At 34.4% G+C, this 22,464-nt stretch overlaps 1 protein-coding gene across 3 annotated transcripts in view; it reads left to right on the top strand.

The window, feature by feature from the left end:
* Positions 1-14,884, top strand: part of LOC128983530 (uncharacterized) — a 29,058-nt gene extending 14,174 nt beyond the window's left edge. The window contains exons 4-5 of one of the 3 annotated variants that reach the window (XM_054402834.1): positions 6,479-6,671; positions 14,622-14,884. In XM_054402834.1, coding sequence (XP_054258809.1) covers positions 6,479-6,671; positions 14,622-14,632 — 204 coding nt within the window. In that variant the 3' untranslated portion in view covers positions 14,633-14,884. Of the gene's footprint in view, positions 1-6,478; positions 6,672-7,187; positions 7,491-12,383; positions 12,560-14,621 lie in introns of those variants that run through there. The other 2 variants (XM_054402833.1, XR_008489859.1) reach the window with 2 other exon arrangements.
* Positions 14,885-22,464: the final 7,580 nt, after the last annotated feature.

Genomic DNA, 22,464 nt, shown 5'->3' with positions numbered 1-22,464 from the left:
AGCATCGGCAAACTGGAAGAGTCTAGGAGGGCAAGTACAACACATCAACTTATACGATTTTTCTAGACATAGACTATCAAAACATTGCAAACAACTGCTACTTCTATAGAAAGATCAGACGGGCACAATGGCACACTCTGCTGGCCAGTCGGTCAGTGTTGCTGGCCAGCATCGGCGAACTGGCAGAGTCTAGGATGTTGTTCCAGGGTAGTTACAGCACATCACATTATACGATGTTTGACATAGACTATCAAAACATTGTAAACAACTGCTCCTTCTATAAAGAGATCAGACGGGCACAATGGGTACACTCTGCTAAAAACATTGAAGCGTTGTTGTATGCCCAACGGTTACGGAGATATTAAAAAATTGTAAATTTAAAATTTCCATGTTATTCTTATGGATAATAAATAAACTTTTGTAGTTTGCTTGTTTATGGATATACTGTATTTTAATCAAATTTGGCAATTATGTTTATTTCATACTAAGCAACACTTTAATAAAAAACACACCTCAATATCTTCCCAAAAGCAGCAAACCTAAGTTATTTCTCACTAAAATTAATGTTATTTAAATAGGAAATAAATCTGACCATTTTTAGGGAATATTTTAGTAGAAATGCAGCGGGGTGAATGAAAATTCGCAGTCTGCAGGTTGGCTGCGGCGGGGGTATTTTAAGACACCAAGTATGAAAAAATATTTTCGCTCATTGGGTAACCAACAATTAAAGTAGCTGACTTTTATAGCTAACTAAATTTAACTAACTAATTTAGGCAGATGTTACTAAATTTCCGGTATCGCAGCTATTGTTTGATACACGTTTTCTTAAATGAGGGGTTTCCCCTTTATATGAACCGAATTTATTTTATTTGGTATCGTTAGTAATTGTAATAAACTTGTAAAAAAATAACTGTTGTTTACCTGAGTAGTTATTATGTTATTAATTTGTAAAATTTTAAATGGCCGCCATTTTGAAAATAAACATTTAAAAATTAAATCTTTCCTACAATAGATCTTCTTATTGTAATTTATGTACTAAATATATATTTACTTTAAAACACATTAATATATAAAAAAAAGTTGTAAAAAGACAAAATTGTGGCTGTATGGTTAACTATTTGGGTTTTGGAAAATTCTTAATATCCTGTGGTGCCACTAAACTGTCAATGACAATAACCATATGGTCTGTATTTATTTTAATCGTTTGTTTATCACAACAGTTTTTCTGATTTCAATCTAGTGGATTACACAAAACTATTATCTGTAAATTAAATAACCTTTTACTAGAATGATTTGTTTTATCGAGTCTATCCGCTAGAAATGGTGACCCCGACTAACAAGTAAATGATTTCAAACTAAATTGATGTTTTTCCTACACTAAATTTCAACCTTCTACCAAAATTTCATTTATTTTTCACCTTTCTCCAAATTATCGTTCTACATCATGGACCAAGAACTTTTGGAGCGCCTAGCCCATTTAGAGAGTGAGAATGCCAACCTACAAAGACAACTTCAAGATTTGAATGGAAGACAAGAACAAAATCACATTTCTGGACATCCTCAAGAAGCCAACCTACCTGATCTTCTACCAGTTCCACCACAGCATCAGCCAGACCCCACAGCCGATCCCGATGAACGACATAAAGATCATCACATCCACCGGGTAAGCATAAAACTTCCTCCATTCTGGAAAGAGAAACCAAGGCTCTGGTTTGCCCAAGTTGAGGCTCAGTTTACACTGGCTCACATTACGAGTGAATCAACTAAATACTCGTATGTAATTTCACATCTTGATGAGCGCTATGCTAATGAAGTGGAGGATCTTATAATATAGATCCACCTGTTGAAACTCCTTACTCTACTCTCAAGTCTGAAATAATAAGACGGTTGTCTATCCGAGGAGCGACGCATTCGTCAGCTATTGGTGGAGGAGGAACTAGGGGACAAAACTTCTTCTCAGTTCCTACGCCACCTTCGATCACTAGTAGGTTCGACCACAATCCAAGATAGTTTACTGAAAACTATCTGTATGTATCTGTATGACTTCCTGCTCATGTAAAAAGTATTTTGCAAGTGCAAACAAGTGCTCAAACCGACACACTGGCAATTACTGCCGACAAAATTCTAGAAGTCCAACCTAACGCATCTTTTTGTCATTCTCCCACTAGTAGGCCTACATCTTTGAATGCCGTTACTTCACCAAATCCTAAATCTTCATTTTCTGATGACCCAAAATTAACTGAAGTTTTATCAAAAAATTATCTGCTTTGGAGTTGCAAATGAATAATATGCGTAAAGATGCCGATTCCTTACGTGACAGGCAACCTTGGTCACGTCAGAGGAGTTTGTCTAGTAATCGTTATCACGTAGGTACCACACACTGCAGACGTAGGTCCTCTGACACTGCAGAGCAAACCAATCTATGCTGGTACCACAAGCGTTTTGGCTATCAAGCTGAGAAGTGCATTCCACCATGTAATTTCACTTCTCCGACAAACTCCAAAGGCAGCCAGTAATGGCGTCAGCTGACTGCCAAGCTGGAGGGCGCCGCCTAAAAATCGTCGACCGTACAACTAATACAAAATTTTTAATTGACACTGGATCTGACATATGCTGTTTCCCTAAATCATTCGTTTGTAAGAACCAAAAGCGTATTGAATATGAACTTCGTGCAGCAAAAAACTCTGCCATTCCCACCTACTGTATGATGACATTAACATTAAACGTAGGGCTGAGACGAGCTTTTACATGGAATTTTGTCATTGCTAATGTTAATACATTGATTATAGGCTCTGACTTCTTAGCACACTTTGGATTGCTTCCTGACTGTCGTAATCAACGGTTAATTGACAGTGTAACGAACCTTTCTGTTCTTTGTCAATGTACCTCAATCCCTCATTTCAGCATCAAAACTATCACACCCAATTCTCCAACTTCATCAATACTGTCAGAATTTCCCATGATTACCCGACCCTCTGGTACACCAAGAAAAGTGCTCCATCCAACCTTGCATTTCATCACAACGACCCCTGGCCCCCCCAGTTTAACCTCGTCCACGTCGACTCGCTCCTGATCGGCTTGTTATAGCCAAAGCCGAGTTTGATGCCATGCTCTCCGATGGTACTGCACGTCGATCTGATGGACCTTGGTCATCACCCCTTCATATGGTCCCTAAGAAACCTGATGGATGGCGCCCCTGTGGAGACTACCGTGCTCTCAATGCTAGGACGATTCCTGACAGATATCCTGTTAGACATTTCCACGATTTCACCCATTCTCTCAGAGGTTACAAGTATTTCTCTGTGATACTAGTGAAGGCCTATACACAAATCACTGTCAACCCTGAAGACATCCCGAAGACAGCCATTACAACCCCCTTCGGATTGTTTGTATTCCCCTTCATGTCCTTTGGCCTCCGCAACGCAGGACAAACTTTTCAGCGTTTCATCGATGAAGTAGTTTTTGGTTTAGACTTCTGATTTCCTTATATAGATAACGTCTTAGTTTTTTATAAGGATGAGACTGAACATGAAGCCCATCTACAAACACTATTCAATCGGTTTTCTGATTATGGCATACTCGTTAACGCAAATAAGACTGTTTTGAAAGCTCCAAAGGTTACCTTCCTAGGATATGAGGAGGTATTGTCTCCTGGTACTCGACCACTTCCTGAACGTGGTGAGGCTCTGCAACAATTCACTCGCCCCTCCACTGCAAAAGGTTTGCGTCGTTTTCTCGGCATGATGAATTTCTACCGCAGATTCATTCCTTCAGCAGCCAAGCAACAAGCAGCTCTTCATGAGGCCCTCTCATCTCTACGTGGAAACCACCCTGTAAATTGGACTCCTGAATTGGATGGTGCATTCTTATCCTGCATAGAACATCTCTCCAATGCTACCTTGCTTGTTCACCCTGACCACAAGGCCCCTCTCGCATTGTTCTGTGATGCCTCGAGTACGCATGTAGGAGCTGGCACTCCAGCAGATGGTTGACAATAATACATGGGAACATCTCTCCTACTTTTCACAGAAACTGACACCAAAACAATCTCTTTGGCCAGCCTATTACCGCGAGCTTTTCGATGTATATGCCGCCATTCGCCACTTTCGTCACTACCTTGAGGCAAATCATTGCATAGTTTTCACAGACCACAAGCCAATAACATTTGTCTTCAGTCAAAAACGTGAAAAACTACCTCCTGTTCAGCAAAACCAACTAACATTAATTTCACAATTTACTACAGACATAAGACATGTTTCTGGATCGGCCAACCTAGTAGCTGACGCATTTTCTCGTGTAGATTCATTATCAACTACAGCCCCCAGCATTGTAGATGCCAAAACTTTTGCACATCATCAAGACTCTGACCCTTAGCTACAAGAGATCCTTAAGGGATAGACATCTCTTAATTTTAAGCTTGTCAAAATTCCTGGAACAGATCTTGATGTATACTGTGACACAACAACTTCAGTACAACGACCCTTTGTCCCTGAGCCCCTTAGACGCTCAGTTTTTAATTCTATACACAATCTAAGTCACCCTGGCATAAAAGCTTCGGCAAAACTTGTTTCTAATCGCTTTGTTTGGCCCCGAATTCAACAAGACTGTCGAAACTGGTCCCGAGCCTGTGAGCAATGTCAACGTGCTAAGATCTCCCGTCATGTATTTACACCCCATGGATCATTTTCAATCCCATCATCAAGATTTGATCATGTTCACATTGACATCATAGGACCACTTCAACCATCCGGACCATACAAATATTGCCTAACAGCTATCGACCGCTACACCAGATGGCCAGAAGTTCATCCATTGAAAACCATCACCGCAGAAGAAGTAGCTGAGGATCTGGTGATGAGCTGGTTTTCCCGTTATGGCTCACCTTTGCGCATCACAACTGATCAAGGACAACAATTTGAGTCAGCATTATTTCGTTCCCTTGGAAAGACCTTCGGTGCAGAGCGAATCAGAACTTGCAGCTATCACCCTTGTGTTAATGGTTTAGTCGAGAGATTCCATGGGCAGTTTAAGGCAGCTCTCATGTGCCACAATGATTCAACATGGCTTGAAGCACTTCCCATTGTACTACTCGGCATTCGCAGCGCATATCGTGAAGACCTTCAGGCATCTACTGCCGAATTAGTTTTTGGCCACCAACTCCGTCTACCTGGAGAACTCCTAGACCTACCTCAAGACACAAGACATGAGGAGGACCCAGCTGACTATGTAGTTCGCTTACGTCGACACATGTCAAATTTAAGACCTGTGCCCACATCTTGGCATGATAAACCAAAGACCTTCGTTTTTCAGGAGTTAAAACGCTGCACTCACATATTTTTGCGAGATGACTCTGTTAGACGATCACTACAACCACCTTATACTGGACCGTTTCCCGTGGTATCTCGTGATGATAAAGCTATGACTATAATCCATCGTGGCAAATGCGTAAAGGTGACGTTGGACAGAGTGTAGCCCGCGTATCTATTGCAAGATCTTACTCCTTCAACACATAAACCCATCCACAATGAAATTTCCAAAAATCCACTCTCCACAGTATTCCCACTCAAGACCCTATTCTCAAGCCAACCCAAGCCTTACGTGACCCGATCTGGTCGTACCGTGAAAAGTGCCCGGTCCTCCAGACTCCGCAGGGAGCTATGTGGTGTCATTAAACTGTCAAAGACAATAACGATATGTTCTGTATGTATTTTAATCATTTGCTTATTATTTTAGTTATCCTAGCAACCTAGGTAACAACAGTTTTTCTGATTTCAATCTAGTGGATTACACTAAACCAATTATCTGTAAATTAAATAACCTTTTACTTGAATGATTTGTTTTAGTGAGTCTATCCGCTAGAATCCTATTTTAATTTGTCTTTGGCCTAGGAATGATATCTTAAAAGGTCGGTAGAGAGTTCGGGAACAATCTATACTATGTTATGCCCAATACAACCTTAAGTGTTTCACTTCATAAGTATAATTTTCTGTTCTCATTTATCGGTTTTATAAAATATAAAATTAGGTATTTAATGTTCTTTCAGATCTCAAGAAACTCAAATAAAGTCACGCAGACCGAATTTTGTGGATAACAAATAATAGTTTATTAAATCGAAATTTTTATTTATTTGTTTTACCCGTTTTTGTGTTGATTCTCTAACTTGAACATTTAAAGCAGTTCCTTGAACTACAATCATTAATATAATAAAGCGATCTTACCTCCATTAGCAGTCCAAGAAATTGTTTTTCAGAGTTGTTACATGTTGGTCCCGTCGTGGTCTCGACTTGTGTCTGTGATGATATATACACCAAACTGTTTTTCCTGTTTGATATGTAAATATGTTTGGTGTCTGTATGTTTTATAGTTTTAATGTTAGAATAGTTTTTCACAGTGTCCAAAATGTGTTACATGTTTACATAATCAGTTATTGGATTGCTAATGAAAATATGCTCTCTTAATTTGTCTAAATGTTTGCTAGGTCGTGGAAGAGAATTTTGATCCAGTTACAGTCTTCAATTCAGCGGAGAAGGCTGCAACCCTAGGAATTAAAAGTAGAGCATTTCTTGAGTACGGGCCCAAAGCCTGGTCTGAGGCCCTACGATTGGCCAAGGAAGCAATTATGAACAACGTAAATGAACCTGAATGGCATTTCCTCGCAGGCAAAACACTGGGTAAGAATTGTGTTTTCATTTACCGGTAGGCATTATGTTAATGAACGTATAGTTAGTAACACGGTAATTCTGAGCAATTACTTGGTCAACTCTAAACTTTTACTCACATTCATCTAACTACAGTATCCCAAATGGTGTACATTATAAAAAAGAAAATATAGAAGTAAGATTTTTAACCCTATTTAAGTTAACTTATAAAAATGAACCATAAATAAATAATTCTAAAGAAATAAACTGTACGAACATTAAATATTATTATTTCAGTAAAGGTTTACAGTTATTTAAAACATCTTAAAGACGAAGAACTATTTTCTTTTTATTCCTGGCTCTTTTGTCGTCAAGAAAGAAGAAGTTGAATGTAATTAACTTTCTCATGATGGATGATATTTAATTACTGTCTATTCAATTGAGTCTGTTCATAAAAAAAACTACATTATTTAAAATATTATTTAAAATCAGGTAAAGAATACTCTAGTAAAAAGTATTAAAGATAAAAATTATGCTTTTACCGTCCAGAGAAAATTCGACTTGGGAAAGGGCTTGATGCTGTAACAACAGAAGAGGAGATTCAATATTTTGAGAGGGCCGTTGCATTGGGAAAAAGGGAAAATCAAGAGGTATATCCAGCAAATATATCTGACCTGATAGCCAAGCAAGTAAAAGGCCATATTATAACCAACAAACAATATGATACTTAATACTACAAGCTTCATAGTGCTTCAAGCCACCCAATGAGTAGCGTCGTTGTAAAATCTCCAATTCAATAATGTTATGTAAATGTAAAATCTGTTAATTATTATAATTACCGATAACAGCGAACATTTTGATGATTTTAACCTTTTCGTTTTTTTAGGTGTAGAGCGTATAGGTGTAGTTTCTAGAACAACTTAATTTTTCTTTAGTTAAAGGTTTTCCGGACACTAAGCATATATACAGGGTGTTTTGTATGTTGTGTTAAATTTCAACTAGGACAAACTTCAGGTTCTATGGGTCAAAATGAAAAGACAATTAATTACGTCACAGGTGAGTAGGTGGCTCAGTCGGTAGCGTCACGGACTCCGGGCCCGAGGCAGCGATGTCATGGGTTCGGATCCTGGTCACTGCCGCAAACATTTTATCAGGAAAATTCACCTTCGTACTGTACCGGCTCACCCCTTGCTTTGCTGGATACCGGTACGTTCCACGCACGGGCAGTTAGTCTATGTGGATGGAAAAATGCAAAGTTAAAAGAGGAGGCCAACCTCTTTAAAAAATGTAACTTTCCCAAAATCAAACCATTGTAAAATAGTTGTAAAACTGTGTTAATAGCAAACCTGCGTACTCAGCCAATTGCCAGTAGATTTTGACCAAGATAAGATTTTAACCGCTGACCAGAGGTATACTATCTAATACTTTTCAATAAAGTTATGAGAAAACCAACTTTACCACTAGGAAATTTTGAAGAGTATAGTGATAATTTAAAAGACTTATTATTGAACTATTATTTTTGGTAAAACTTTAAGTAGGTTGTCCCAGAGAAAGTAGTTCAAAGCTCCTGGTAGAAGGCGGTTAATTTTTAAAGTCAATAAGTTCTTCCTTAGTTTGACTTCAGTAGTCTAATTTTTTACCTAGCTTAGGTAATTTGGATTATATAGAAATGAATCTAATCGTTAATAACTGTTATTATACAGAAAATTAATGCAAAAGGTCATTTAAGCCCGTAGCGATGCCCCAGCTTCAGCAGGTTCATAGTAGTAAAAAGTCCATAAGTATGCCGGGCTATGCCAACGAGCAACAACTAGTCTTATAAGAACTAGTTATAATAAATGTAATAAGTAAAATAAGAAAACCAAATAAATTTATTTTTATTTCAAAGTAGTTGTTGAAATAACATGTTCAGGTAAGCTATCACTTAAAGATTATTATTTTTAGTGGGTTTTGGTCATTTACTCATTGTCAATGATCTTAAGATGTCCTTTTCAAATTAGGAATATGCATAAATTATCTTGGAGTATGATTACTATAATGGAAATGCAAGTGCGGCTCAAAGGGAGTATAGCGCTCGCTACCCTGGACGGCGTGTTCACAGCACGCAAGTGTTTAAACAGACGTATCAGCGTTTGGTAGAATGTGGATCTGTGCATAAGGGGTGAAGTGAAGTGGGTGCTGTAGCTTTGGATTTGTATGAGGAAGAACAAATTCTTGACCGAGTTTTAGAGGATCAGGAGAGTAGTAGTAGAAAACTTGCTGGGGAAACGGGTGTGAGTAAAACCCCCGGGGGTTGAGTGAGTCGGTGGCTCAGTCGGTAGCGTCGCGGCACAGACAATGGAATAAAAAATAAATTTAAGTATTATATTGTCTGTGGTCGCGGACGTCGGGCCCAAGGCAGCGATGTCGTGGGTTCGAATCCTGGTCACTGCCGAAAACATTTTATCAGTACAGTTCACCTTTGTACTGTACCGGCTCACTCCTTGCTTTGCTGTTAACGATCCACACACGGGCGGTTAGTCTATGTGGACGGGCAAATGCAAGGTTAAAAGAGGCCGCCAACCTCTAAAAAAAAAAAAAAAAAAAAAACTAAAGTAGGGTCTCTTTTGCACACGAGACTGATGATCATGCTGCTAGAGTAGATTTTTGTCGGTACCTCCTAAATTCTGATATTGAACAATATAATAAAAAAAAATCTTATGGCCACACGAAACTCTTTTTACAAGACGACGTGTATTTAACTTCCACAACATGCACATGTGGAGTACTGAAAACCCACAAGCACCGAAAGAAATGTATTTTAAAAAGAGATTTTGCATAAACGTTTGTGTAGGTGTGATTGGCAATCGTTTCTTGGACCCTCACATTTTTCAAAGAAGTTTACATGGAGAGAAGTATCTTGACGTTTTACAGCACGATTTGCCTCAAATTTTGGACGTTATTGAATCTGAGATATAATTTACCAGCAGGATGGAGCACCTTCTCACACATTAACATTAACATATAGTTAACATATATTAGTTGTATGTACTAATGACGTCTGAAATTGGCTGAGTACCAACTACCCCACATGGATATAACGTAGAGGCCTTGTACCCTGGCATGCAGGATCTCCTGATCTGATCCCATGGATTTCTTTGTGTGGGGATTTATAAAGGCTGAAGTCTATACAACTCCAATAAATAATTAAGAGGAACTGTTTAATAAAATCCAAATCGCAGCACAGACAGTTAGGGAAAATCTAAGCCAAAAAGTGACTGTTGGGGCAATGAGGGAAAGAGCACAACACAGAATGGAGGACATTTTGAACACTAACTGAGATAAACCAGCTGTGAATTGTGTGAGAGATGTAAAAGATCCATGTTGAATCACAACACTTATGATTTTCCCTTTTATTACATTTTTTATGCGTGAAAAATAATCATTTGCAGTTTTATGCTACACCTTTAATTAGAATGAAAATGTGTAATTTTTAGTTTATAATTTTTTTTAACCGTGTTTTACATTCTTCAAATTCATAAAATCTGTAAATAAAAGACAACAAATAAAAAAAATGGATTATATCTTTTGAAAGCTTACAGACTGGAGCAGTTATTATAGCATTCCCTACTTTCCAGCATTTAAAAATATTGTATGTAAACTTGTTTTCCCCCTTTTTTTTTATTAATAATTTTTCAGTTCTAATTAATTTAAATAATGTTTCTGATACTTCAGGTTCATATAAACCTATCCATTCTTCCTCAAAATTTAACGTATCTAGACTGCAATGGTAATGTTGAAGTAAAAAACATATTTTTAATGATTTTTTTTAAATACTCTTGAATTGGAGTTTCTTGCTAAATGAACGGGGTTTTTAATAATCAAAATAATTTTTCTTTTAGTGGTTGTGTGATTTAGAATTTTTTAAATTCTGTATTTGAGTCACATTTCGGATGGTGTACCACCCCCAAAAAATGTTAACACTCTGTCAATACCATCTTGTATATATTTTAGTCCCTTTTGTTATACAGACAGCTCACACAGCTGTAAACATAAATTCGTAGTTATAAACATAAACCTCATAAAGAAAAACCTCTAAGGCCCAAATTAAAAAAGCAGTTAAATGAGACAAAGATGATTAAAATGTTCTTCAATGTTAATGAAAAATGTGATTTCAGAAAAATGTGATTTCACGTTTGAAAATATTAGACCGTTTCAGGTTACAAGTAGACACATTTTACATATATTTTTAGCAATGCTGAATGTATTGAAACAGTTTGCTTACAACTTTTTAATCAAAACAGACAAAAAGTATCTCTTAAATAGTATAGGTTTACATAACATAGTAAACATAAATACAAATTGGTACAATGAGGTATAATTTAGAGTTTTTATTGGGCCTGGCACTGACTAGTATGAAGGGTTGAAATCGGTAACCACTGTAACTTGATATTCATTCATTCATATGCTCAATATATATATATATATGTATATATATATATATACATATACACTATATATTCACCGTTCTATAACTGTTTACTGTATAGATAGCTACATGGATAAAGACGAATGAGACGTATTTTATTGCATTCGAATAATGACCCAATGGTATATTTCAAGGCAGTACAAGCTTCTACAAAGGTGGAGGAAAATAATTAATTAGTTAAAGTCGCATGGAGGTGGGACACTTAATTAAGTTTATGAAGATCGAGCCTTGTTGCGGGCTAGCGCCGGCGCATCCTGCACAGAGAGATAACGAGATGCTGGTATTTATTTAATATGGGCTCTTCTGCAGTCTCCACTTTCAGCAGATTTATTGTTTTATGTGATTTCCCTTACAATTCTATTCTATTATTATAAAATAAATATGTATATTGCCATTCATTGACGAGTTTGTGTGTAAGTCTGATATATTTGGTGTCTATTTACACTGTAAAAGAAATAATAATTTTTTAAAAAATAATACAAAACCTTACGGCTTTAAGACCATTGTGCTTAGTGAGCTTACAAAAAAAAAAAAAAAAACAAAATTGTAACCCATATTGAAGCATTGTTGTACGACATAAGGTTACGGAGAGAAAACTGTACGCTTAAAATTTATAAATTTTTCATATAAAAAAAAACTGTATTAGTTCGCTTGGAAAAAGACCTTCCCACCAAAAGAGTCCCATTTAAATATCTATATATATAATACGTAGTTTTGAAAAATCGTAGTAAATTGCTCTTTTCATGAATATATATTATAATGATTAAATTTGGCAAATTTATTTATTACCTCCTAAACTCTAAGAATTATATATCTAAAAAACACTTCTTCCCTTCCTTGTAGCAGTGAACATAAGTACTCGTTGAATCTAATGTTATTTATATGGGGAATAAATATGACTTGCTTAGGAAAACATTTAAATTAAAATTTAGCCTAGTCATTTTCAAAGCTGCGGTGGGATTATTGGTTGATACATTTTTATTGTTATGAAATTTCACTCTAAAGGGTCTAAATATACAAGTTCTTTATAGTCAAATATAGCCTAGACATATATAGTCTTTATTTTAGCTTATAAGCTTATTAGTCATATCATTACAATTTAACATGACAGATACTATAAGATTGGCTGCATTTTGAAACATTTCCCAATTTTACTTATAATTTCCTATAATCATAATTTTTAAGTGTGCAAAACAGTTCAAGATTAAATTAAGAATAAACCAATATTACATAATAACCGGGATGACATAAGCAATTAATCTCGGGTTATGCAACGAACCACAAACTGTTGATGAAACAGATTTGATTTATGAGATAAGGTTCCATTATTTAATGGAAAGTTAGAATGGTGTCTTGGCAGTTTTGGTTCTTTTTGGTTTTATTAATAATTTTAAAATAGTATTGTTTCTACCGTAAAAGTTATAAATACGACAAAAATGCTGGAAGTTCTAAGGTACTGTAAAAGTAAATAAACAAGCACACATATTTTTATAACTGCCATCTTTAATACAAGTATTATCAATTTGTTTGTTTATTAATGTTACACATTTTAAACGTATTACAATTGCTTTTTACAAAACATAATGGAAGAAAAACATTAACTATACAATTTTCATTTATTTTCTAGAAATAATGTTTGTATTGAAGTTTGAAAATGGACTAAATTCCAAAACATGCAACTTCAAAAAATATACAAAAACAGTTGTTCTCAATTTAAGGCCATATTCATAATGTTTAAACAGATTTATATAAAGTACTAGCCCTAATAGTGGAAGAATATTAGGAAAATCGACCTAACAAATTCGGACTAAGTAGAAACTTTGCACAGTTGTTTAGTAAGCCTACATAAATAAAATATCAAAAGTCCCCATAAATCCCGGCTGTGCTTCAGCCGCCATCTTGGAAAATGGCGGCCAATTTCCACTTTTTGACAATATCTCACAAACTATTGGTACTAGAGAATTTTCGTAAATATAAAAGTTAAAGAACGTCTAAAATTACATCTTTTTATATAAGAAGGTTTGCTCTATCTCTAGCGGTTATTGAAATAAATTATAAAAGTTAGTATAACATTTAAAATTCCCATGTTATTCTTATGGAGGAAAATAAAATGGTTGCAGTTTGCTTATTTATGGATATATTTTGATCAAACTTGGGAAAATTGTTTATTTCATACTAAGCTATTAATATTTAACATAATTATACAATTTAGTACCCTCACTGTAGCAGTAAACCTAGTACTCGTTAAATTTAAAGTGATTTAAATAGGAAATATATCTTAAATTTTAGGATATATTTTTAGTAAAAATCCAGACAGGCAAATGGATATTCATTGTTAATCATATTAACAGTATTTTTTTCTTATTAGTATTATGATTTAAAGCCCACTTACTATCTTGTCACTACTACGGTATGTAATTACTCAAAACTTACATGGTACGTTATCACTCCCGGTATGATTATTTTTCGGTAAATATTAGGAAATTGAACCTTAAAATCCAGACTAAATTGAAATTTTGCACAGTTAAGCACAGTAAGCCTAGTTGATGAAAATGGCAAAAGTACCCACAAATTCCGGCTGTGCCGCAGCCGCATTTAGTCCGGATTTCTTAATATTCACTGACAAAATAATTATACCGGGAGTAATAAGTAGGCCTACCATGTAAGTAGTTACATAGTAGTGAAAAGATAGTGAGTGGACTTCAAACTGTATTACTATTAAGGGAAAACTATTGTTAATATGTCAAAAAATTAATTTCCATTTGCCTGACTGGATCATTACCAAAATACTTCCTAAAAAAGTAAGATAGATTCCCTATTTAAATACTGTAACTTTAAATTTAACGAGTACTAGGTTTACTGCCATGGGGAGAGTAATAAAGCGTGTATTTATGTTAAATATCATTAGCTTAGTATGAAATAAATAAATTTGCCAAGTTTGATCAAAACATATCCATAAATAAGCAAACTGCAACCATTTTATTTTCCTCCATAAGAATAACATGGGAATTTTAAATTTAATACTAACTTTTATTATTTATCTCAATATCCGTTAGAGATAGAGCAAACCTTCTTATATAAAAAAGATGTATTTTTAGACGTTCTTTAACTTTTGTATTTACACAAATTCTCCAATACCAATAGTTTGTGAAATATCGTCAAAAAAGTGAAAGTTGGCCGCCATTTTCCAAGATGGCGGCTGAAGCACAGCCGGGATTTATGGGGACTTTTGACATTTTATTTATTTAGGCTTACTTAACAACTGTGCAAAGTTTCCACTTAGTCCGAATTTGCTAGGTCAAATGGCAGTTTTATCCCTAAAATTCTTGTACTATAAGCAATCAAACGAAAGGTAAAAATCTAGTTTTATAAGTTTAAATTGACAGAGTTTATGAAATATCTTTTGCTAGAAATAACTCGTAAATGCAAAAAGAAAATGTCTTAATAGTCTTACTAAATACACATGAGACGAGATACATCACCTCGAAACATGCATAACGAAAAATTATTTTCAGAGTTGTCCTAAAGAAGAAAAGGCTGCACTGATCAAATAATGTAACAGTTACTGGCGATGCAATCTCTTATAGGTGAACAGTAAAGTCTCAAAAGGTATAATGATGATCATCATTATTAAAAAAAATCCGTGTTATCAGGATAAACATCAGTTGCAATCGATGTTAACTGTTTACCTAAACATCATTTGTGTTACTCTGGAAATTATTGTAATATATACCTAATGTTTGAATAATAAAAATGGTATTTATATGCCACTATGTAATAGTCGAACATTTTACCTACTCCCATTCTTCATTATTTAGGAGTAGCCTATAAGAATTATGGTTCCGTGTTTTTAAAATTTTTTTTATCGTAATAACATGAAACTGTAACGGATTATAATGAGATCCTAATTAAGACTCTTTTGTCCTCTTGCTTTTGTTTAAGCTCCGTGCAAGTTTTAGACTACCTTTGTTAAGTAAATTATAAACACATTTCTTATTTACAATTGTTTCACAATATTTTATAAAGTAGTTTACATTTTTCAAAACTAGACTCAACACACTCTTATACGCATTTATATACATTTTACATGCACTATTTATGGTTGAGTTCATTAATGCTGTTCTTTTTCCGTGTTAAAGAAATACGTATACTTTAAATTGATCAAAGAATGAGTATTCTTAGTTTACAAAATTGAAATAAGAAAACTCTAGTTATTTTTTGTTTGTTCGAGAATAAATAATCCTACGAAACACAGGACTAAGAGAACACCACACACCACATTTTTGAACTATCAAAATATGAATAGGCTATGTTTTGATGTTTTACAAGAAAAATTTAAAAAGAAAATAGATCAGCGGATTTATTTTTATTTTGTAGATACTGTATCTAGGTCTTTGGTTTAGCTGGAGTTATGTAAGGGAAATGTCTAAACTGTGGTATTATTATTATTTAATATAGGCTACAAATTTTGTTAGTTAGCATCATCAAACGCTACCCAATGATAACTATTTGCATCGGGGTCTTGGTAAAGATGTCGCTTGGAATAGAACCAGCCACTTTCAGTTTGAAAGGCGAACACTAAGCCACTCGGCCACCCTGGATATTGCATGACAAGTTAAAATGTGTTTCATAAATAACGCTCGTAATATTGCATAACAATACAAACATGTTTAATGGATCAATTTACAATTTTTCAACAACACCTAATATGACAAACCTTATGTGGTTAAACACCAAAACAACGTTTTAACTGGTAAATATAAGATACTAGCTGAACCCGGCAGACGTTGTCTTGCCTTTGACTATTTATAATCCCGCGGGCTTTGCCCCGTTTAACTTCTTAATAATTTTCAAGATGATCTCGTTTGCATGGCTCAATCACGTCCTGGTTGAAGTTCGTTCGCTAATATAACAGGTATTATATAAGTTGCGGAAATTCACAAGTTCCATAAATCATTGGTAAATTTTAAATTTTAGTAGATTATATCATCCGCACTCAAGCCTATCCAAAAGCAAAACTTTATATCCACTTAATTCAATAAAAGCTAAAATTTTTTTATGACGTATCTTAAAGTCTATTTACGCTCTAAAAAGTTACCTATGAATTAGTGTAGTTCAATTAATTCGTTAAGTTTGTTAATTTGTGAACTACGCTGAAACAGTAATCAACAAATGTATCACTATTCTACAGTAGGGGTCACCAAATTGGCTAGTTGAATCTTGCTGTTAATATGGGATACTTTGTATACAAAACGGTACAACAAATTTGAAACGAATACTATCTGGCCTTGGTTTTACGAACGGATGAAAGAAAATAATTTTATGTTTTATTTCCAAAATTCGAAATTAATTACAAACAATTCGTCTCACAAATGCGACACAGCAATCAGTCTATCTCTCAGTCATCTGCCAAGTTAGCACGCCTAAAACTAAATCTAACATAAAAGTAATCTAACGATAAATTAATATACAAAATAACAATTTAACACGTTTCCTTAACAAAACATAAACATAAACGTAAACATGATTTAAAAGCTGAAAAATACAAAATAACCACAATAAATCAAAACCGGTTTGTGTAGATCTATTAAATTAGACCAATTTGTTATTTTTTTAGCTCTGAGATAGATTTTTCCTGGTCTTTGATTACTTTAGGACATATAGCCATAAAATGAAATTTAGTATCAATTTTACCCTAGATTACAAAGTGAAAACAATTTATTTCCTATTGGCCAAGGTTTACCGTTTAAATGGAGCCACTCGTGCTGGAACTAAAGAAATTATATTGTTGGTGAAATGGAGCTGCACTTTAAAAAGCTAATTTAAATGAGAAATCATGTTATAAAAAATAAGTTAAAATCTGATATCAAAACAAATCACACTATTTTGCGTGTCACGAGGCAACCGGTCAAGCAATGTTTGGATGGATTCTAACAACACCACTATTTTTTAGATTTTAGATTTTTTTTTATTTTTTTTTTAGATTGGTTTTCTTTTGTCTTCATGTACCACATCAAAACGATGGCCTGTCATTCGAACTCTAAAGATTTTGAAGTCTGGCCAATGTAATCTTTTGGACAATGATTACACGACAGTTGATAAATCACATGGTGAGTTTCACAAGTTGATCTACCAACAATCGGATAAGCTTTGTTTGTAGCTTTGCTATCAAATTCAGTTGTATTACTCATAATTTTGCAAATACCACATCGGGGCTTGTGACACGGTTCACAGCCGTGTTTAGAATTGTTTGAAGGCCGAGCATTTTGAATTTTGGGTCTCACCAACATTTTTTTTTAAATTTTGTGGCCTTTTAAAAATAACACGTGGTGGTCTGGAAAATAAATTTTCAGTACTGGGGGAAGATTTCAAAATATTGAATGCTACTTTCATTACACTGTTAATCTTTTGTAGTCCAGGATAGTATTGAGTAATAAATTTATGATCACTTGAAAAACTATTATATTGGTTGAGTTTTTTGGGGTTTTTGATCTGATTGGATATTAGTTATTGAGGATAGCCTCTTTCAACGAAAGCAGAATTCAATTTCAGAAGACAAAAGAAAATCAATCTATAATCATGCCGCTCACCACAACCAAAATTTTGAAGGCTGCTATACCTTTAAAGCCCTTCACAAAGTAAACCCACATCAAAACCCTAAATGCAACCAACTGGTCTTAAGAAATTCTGAATTGGCTCACCAGTTGGTACTGAAAAAGTTCCCCTCTGGTTTAAATTTAAGATGGTAAAAAAGCGATTCAACTCAGCTGAATTTTTATTTTTTTAGGCTAATTTTATTATTTTCTTTGATCTGTACTCAATCATATGTTCTCAAAATTCAACTTCTGCATTTGTAAACAGTTCATATTTGTTTGTTTTGTTAATTTTTACATATTTCATTAATTTCTCTTGAAAACGTTTGTATTAAACGAAAATTTGCAATGTTTCATGTCTCATTTATCATAACGCTATCAAGAAATCCTCAAGAATAATATAAAAGTCATTTGGCATTTTCATCAAGAAATATATATATATATATATATATATATATATATACATATATAGAAATATATATATATATATATATATAACCTAATATACTAATAATTAGTGGTAATGAATTAACGGAAAAGGTCCGTTAATATATATATATATTCAATCGAACTGTGTTTTGGCCTCTGGGAACATAAAAATGAAAAAAGTAAATCGGTCCCGGGCCTAAGTCTTACCGTGCCATCTACAGTAATAGCTACTTCCCTATAGGGAAGTTCGCTAAAAGTATCACGATCACACTTTTTTCAAGTTTTATGTGTTTGGATTTTCTCAGTTCAGGTTTTTATACTTAGTGTACTCATTATGTTAATAGCAAAGCTTTTCCCTGGTAGTTAACTCTCTGATTTAAATTACGGTAGGCTAAGTGTAATTATTAGTATCAAGAATACTAGTTTGTTAATGCTTATCATTAGAATCTCTCGTCATCCATACGACTATACATGATGTAATAAAGTATAAACTTATAAATTATTGAAATAAAATACACACGGGTCGGATCAAATTGTTGGTGCAATATGTAAAATATTCCACCCAACTTGTTAGATGTGCTAAAAAAATCATTTCACCAAACACTCATAAAGAGTACTAAACAGTAAATAAAAATGTAATTTATTTTAAATGTAATGCAATTTAGATTAAAATCGAAATTCTTTTCATACATATAATACAATTATGACCAATTAGCCCCCCCCCCCCTAGAAACTCGTTTCGGACTCTTTTTCAAAATAGTTGGGTAGTCTATGTTTCATTAGTATTACCGAAAGTGGCTTAATTCTGTTCACGGTAAAGTTTTATGTGATGGGCAAATCCAAACACAGGAACACGGAATTTGACTGAGTTTGACCACAACCAATGTATACATATTTGATAATTAGTTCGAACCTTTGGTTTGCAGAGTTTATTATTTTTTCAAAAATGTAAAAACTGTAAATAATTATGTAGTTTTACGTCTTATTGACTATGTCATCTCTTATTCACTCTCGCAAACGGTCTTGAACATGAGGTCAAGTGTCCTACTTGATTTTCGAACTATGATTTTGATTTCATAATGATGTTATTTGGTCCAGGATCACTTCTTGAAAATTAAAATGGTATAAGATTACCTGTTTCTGTCTGTGATCCTAATTTGTAGTATGAGCTACCGGTTTCGAGGTTATAACCTCATCATCAGGCTTCTTGTCACTCTTGCGAGGTCGTCGAGTTTTATAAACACACAAAACACTGACATTTAAATAAATAAGTTACAAGACATTGACGGATACGATACGAATATATTTAACATAAAAAACTGGAACTAGTTCCCACACGACGCGGCACGGGTAAACGTTTTGTCATGACTGGGTTTGTGGCTGACCTTGCTGCCCCCTCCCGTTATCAGAACAATGCCGATGGTATTTTTGCCTCTCATTATTGTAGATGCGAATCGCTGCGTCGTATATTATGTTTGATTTAAATGATGTTTGTTCATTTAAAACTTTTTGGGGTTCTGACTTGATGGCTTTATATATTTCAAACTCTTCCATGCTGTTTAACAAACTTCCTTTTCTTGGGCAGAGATGTAGTATTTTTTTATTTTTAAATTCTTCTCAAAACTTGTATAATTATGGTTTTCATTTATTAGATGGTTGGCGAATGTTGATTTCGAATCAGATTTTTTACTGGAAGGGATGTGTTCTTTATATCTTATATGAAATGAACGAGATGTTTGGCCTATGTAATATTTTTCACAGTCATCGCACTGAAGCTTGTAAACACCAGTTTTGTCCTCCTTCCTGGTTGTTTGTTTATTATTATTTTCCTTCAACATTGAGCTCAGTTTGTTGTTTGCTCTAAATGAAACTGTGACATTGTTTTTCGCCATTTCCTTTTTTAATGTGTGATTGAGGACAAAGCCGTAATCAGCGGAAGCAAAACGTTTTCCGGGGGTGGGTGGATCGGTCTCAGTTTTTGTATTTTTATTTTTATGTCGGGTTACTAATTTGTCAATAATTGTGCTTTTATAACCATTGGCTATTGCGATGTGTTTTATAATCAGAAGTTCTTTTTTATAATCAGCAGGATTTAATGGGATGGATAATAGCCTATGGACCAAGCTGTTGTATGCGGCCATTTTTTGATTATAAGGATGATGTGATGAACAGTGTATTGTTTGGTCAGTAGCTGTAGGTTTCCTGTATATACTGAAATTAAGTTTTGAGTCGATCTTTGTGATTTTGAGATCTAAATAATTTATTGAATCATTATTCTCTGTTTCAAGTGTGAATTGTACATTTCTGTGGATCTTATTGAGATTGTTGTTCATTAGGTTGAGCTGTCTGATGTTGCCATTAAACAGGATTATTATGTCATCAACATATCTGTGGTAAAACATTATTTTGTCATGGTAACGGTTGGCATTTGAAAGAATGTGTTGATTTTCGAATTTGTTCAAGAATAGGTCTGCTAGTATCCCAGAAAGTGGGGAACCCATTGCTAGGCCATCGCTTTGGATAAAATAATCGTTGTTAAATTGAAAATAATTCTGCTTCAAGACCAGTGTTGTTAGGTTGATAAGTTCAATTTTTGCTTCGTCTGATAGTTTAGAATTTTTCTTAACATTTTCTTCTAGGATCTTAAGAGTTTCGGGGATTGGTACATTTGTGTAAAGGTTCACAATATCTAGCGATGCTAGGGTATGTGTTTTGTTCAACTGAGTGTTGGATATTTTGTTTACTAAGTCAAGGCTATTGATTAGGCTACGGTTGTTGTCAATGACTATTTCATTCCTGATAATATTTTCTAATTTTTTGGCGATATTGTAAGCAGGGGAGGGGATGAAATTGACCAGAGGACGAACTGGGACGTTGTCTTTATGTACTTTTGGTAATCCTCTTAGAAGCGGGGCCTTTGGGTTGGTAATTTTACAATTTTTTATTTCAACTGGTGTTTACAAGCTTCAGTGCGATGACTGTGAAAAATATTACATAGGCCAAACATCTCGTTCATTTCATATAAGATATAAAGAACACATCCCTTCCAGTAAAAAATCTGATTCGAAATCAACATTCGCCAACCATCTAATAAATGAAAACCATAATTATACAAGTTTTGAGAAGAATTTAAAAATACTACATCTCTGCCCAAGAAAAGGAAGTTTGTTAAACAGCATGGAAGAGTTTGAAATATATAAAGCCATCAAGTCAGAACCCCAAAAAGTTTTAAATGAACAAACATCATTTAAATCAAACATAATATACGACGCAGCGATTCGCATCTACAATAATGAGAGGCAAAAATACCATCGGCATTGTTCTGATAACGGGAGGGGGCAGCAAGGTCAGCCACAAACCCAGTCATGACAAAACGTTTACCCGTGCCGCGTCGTGTGGGAACTAGTTCCAGTTTTTTATGTTAAATATATTCGTATCGTATCCGTCAATGTCTTGTAACTTATTTATTTAAATGTCAGTGTTTTGTGTGTTTATAAAACTCGACGACCTCGCAAGAGTGACAAGAAGCCTGATGATGAGGTTATAACCTCGAAACCGGTAGCTCATACTACAAATTAGGATCACAGACAGAAACAGGTAATCTTATACCATTTTAATTTTCAAGAAGTGATCCTGGACCAAATAACATCATTATGAAGTTAATCGCCAGTCAAGCGAAATTGGTTTTCCAATACAAGAATTTGAAACTTAAAGTTTTAAAAACACACGAAAACATAAAGTTTAATAAAACGTGCCTAGAAATCGGGGTTGTACCTAAATATATCTCTGTAAAAGTCAATTGTTCGTCAAAGTCTGCTAAACGAGCTAAGAAAACTGCTGAAAATTGTTGGATCAAAAATGAAATTAAACATCTTTATTCCAAAAAGAACATGTTAAATAAGCTATTGTTTCAAAAGCATTTGGAGTTACTTAATGACGTACACCCCGCACAAATTAATGATATCATAAATGAAATTGAGACACAAATCAGTAGAAAAATTGTAACTAAAAAGAAAACCCAGAAACGTAAAATTGATTTCCTATTTAAAACCCAGATACAAGAGGAAGAAATAGATTGTGGGCATAAATTCTTTCCAAGAGTCATAAACTATACAAACATTGTATTTGATGAGGTCGAGACCCAACTGCTCAACAAAGGACTCAATTATAATTTTCCTAAAACCAACACAAAAAGCCTTCTAAGCGAAATATTCCAATCAGAATCCGTAATAAATACTCTTAAGTCTGAACAGAATCAAAACATTGCTAGAGTCGCAATAAACAACAAAATCAACCAAACAATAAAAAATCCTAAACGCAACAGTAAATATGCTTT

The sequence above is a fragment of the Macrosteles quadrilineatus genome, unplaced genomic scaffold (assembly GCF_028750875.1).
Source record: "Macrosteles quadrilineatus isolate MER2022 unplaced genomic scaffold, UCM_ALF_1.0 Scaffold_1__1_contigs__length_201487025, whole genome shotgun sequence".
Taxonomy (NCBI): Eukaryota; Metazoa; Arthropoda; class Insecta; order Hemiptera; family Cicadellidae; genus Macrosteles; species Macrosteles quadrilineatus.
This window is presented reverse-complemented; position numbering and strand designations above follow the sequence as displayed.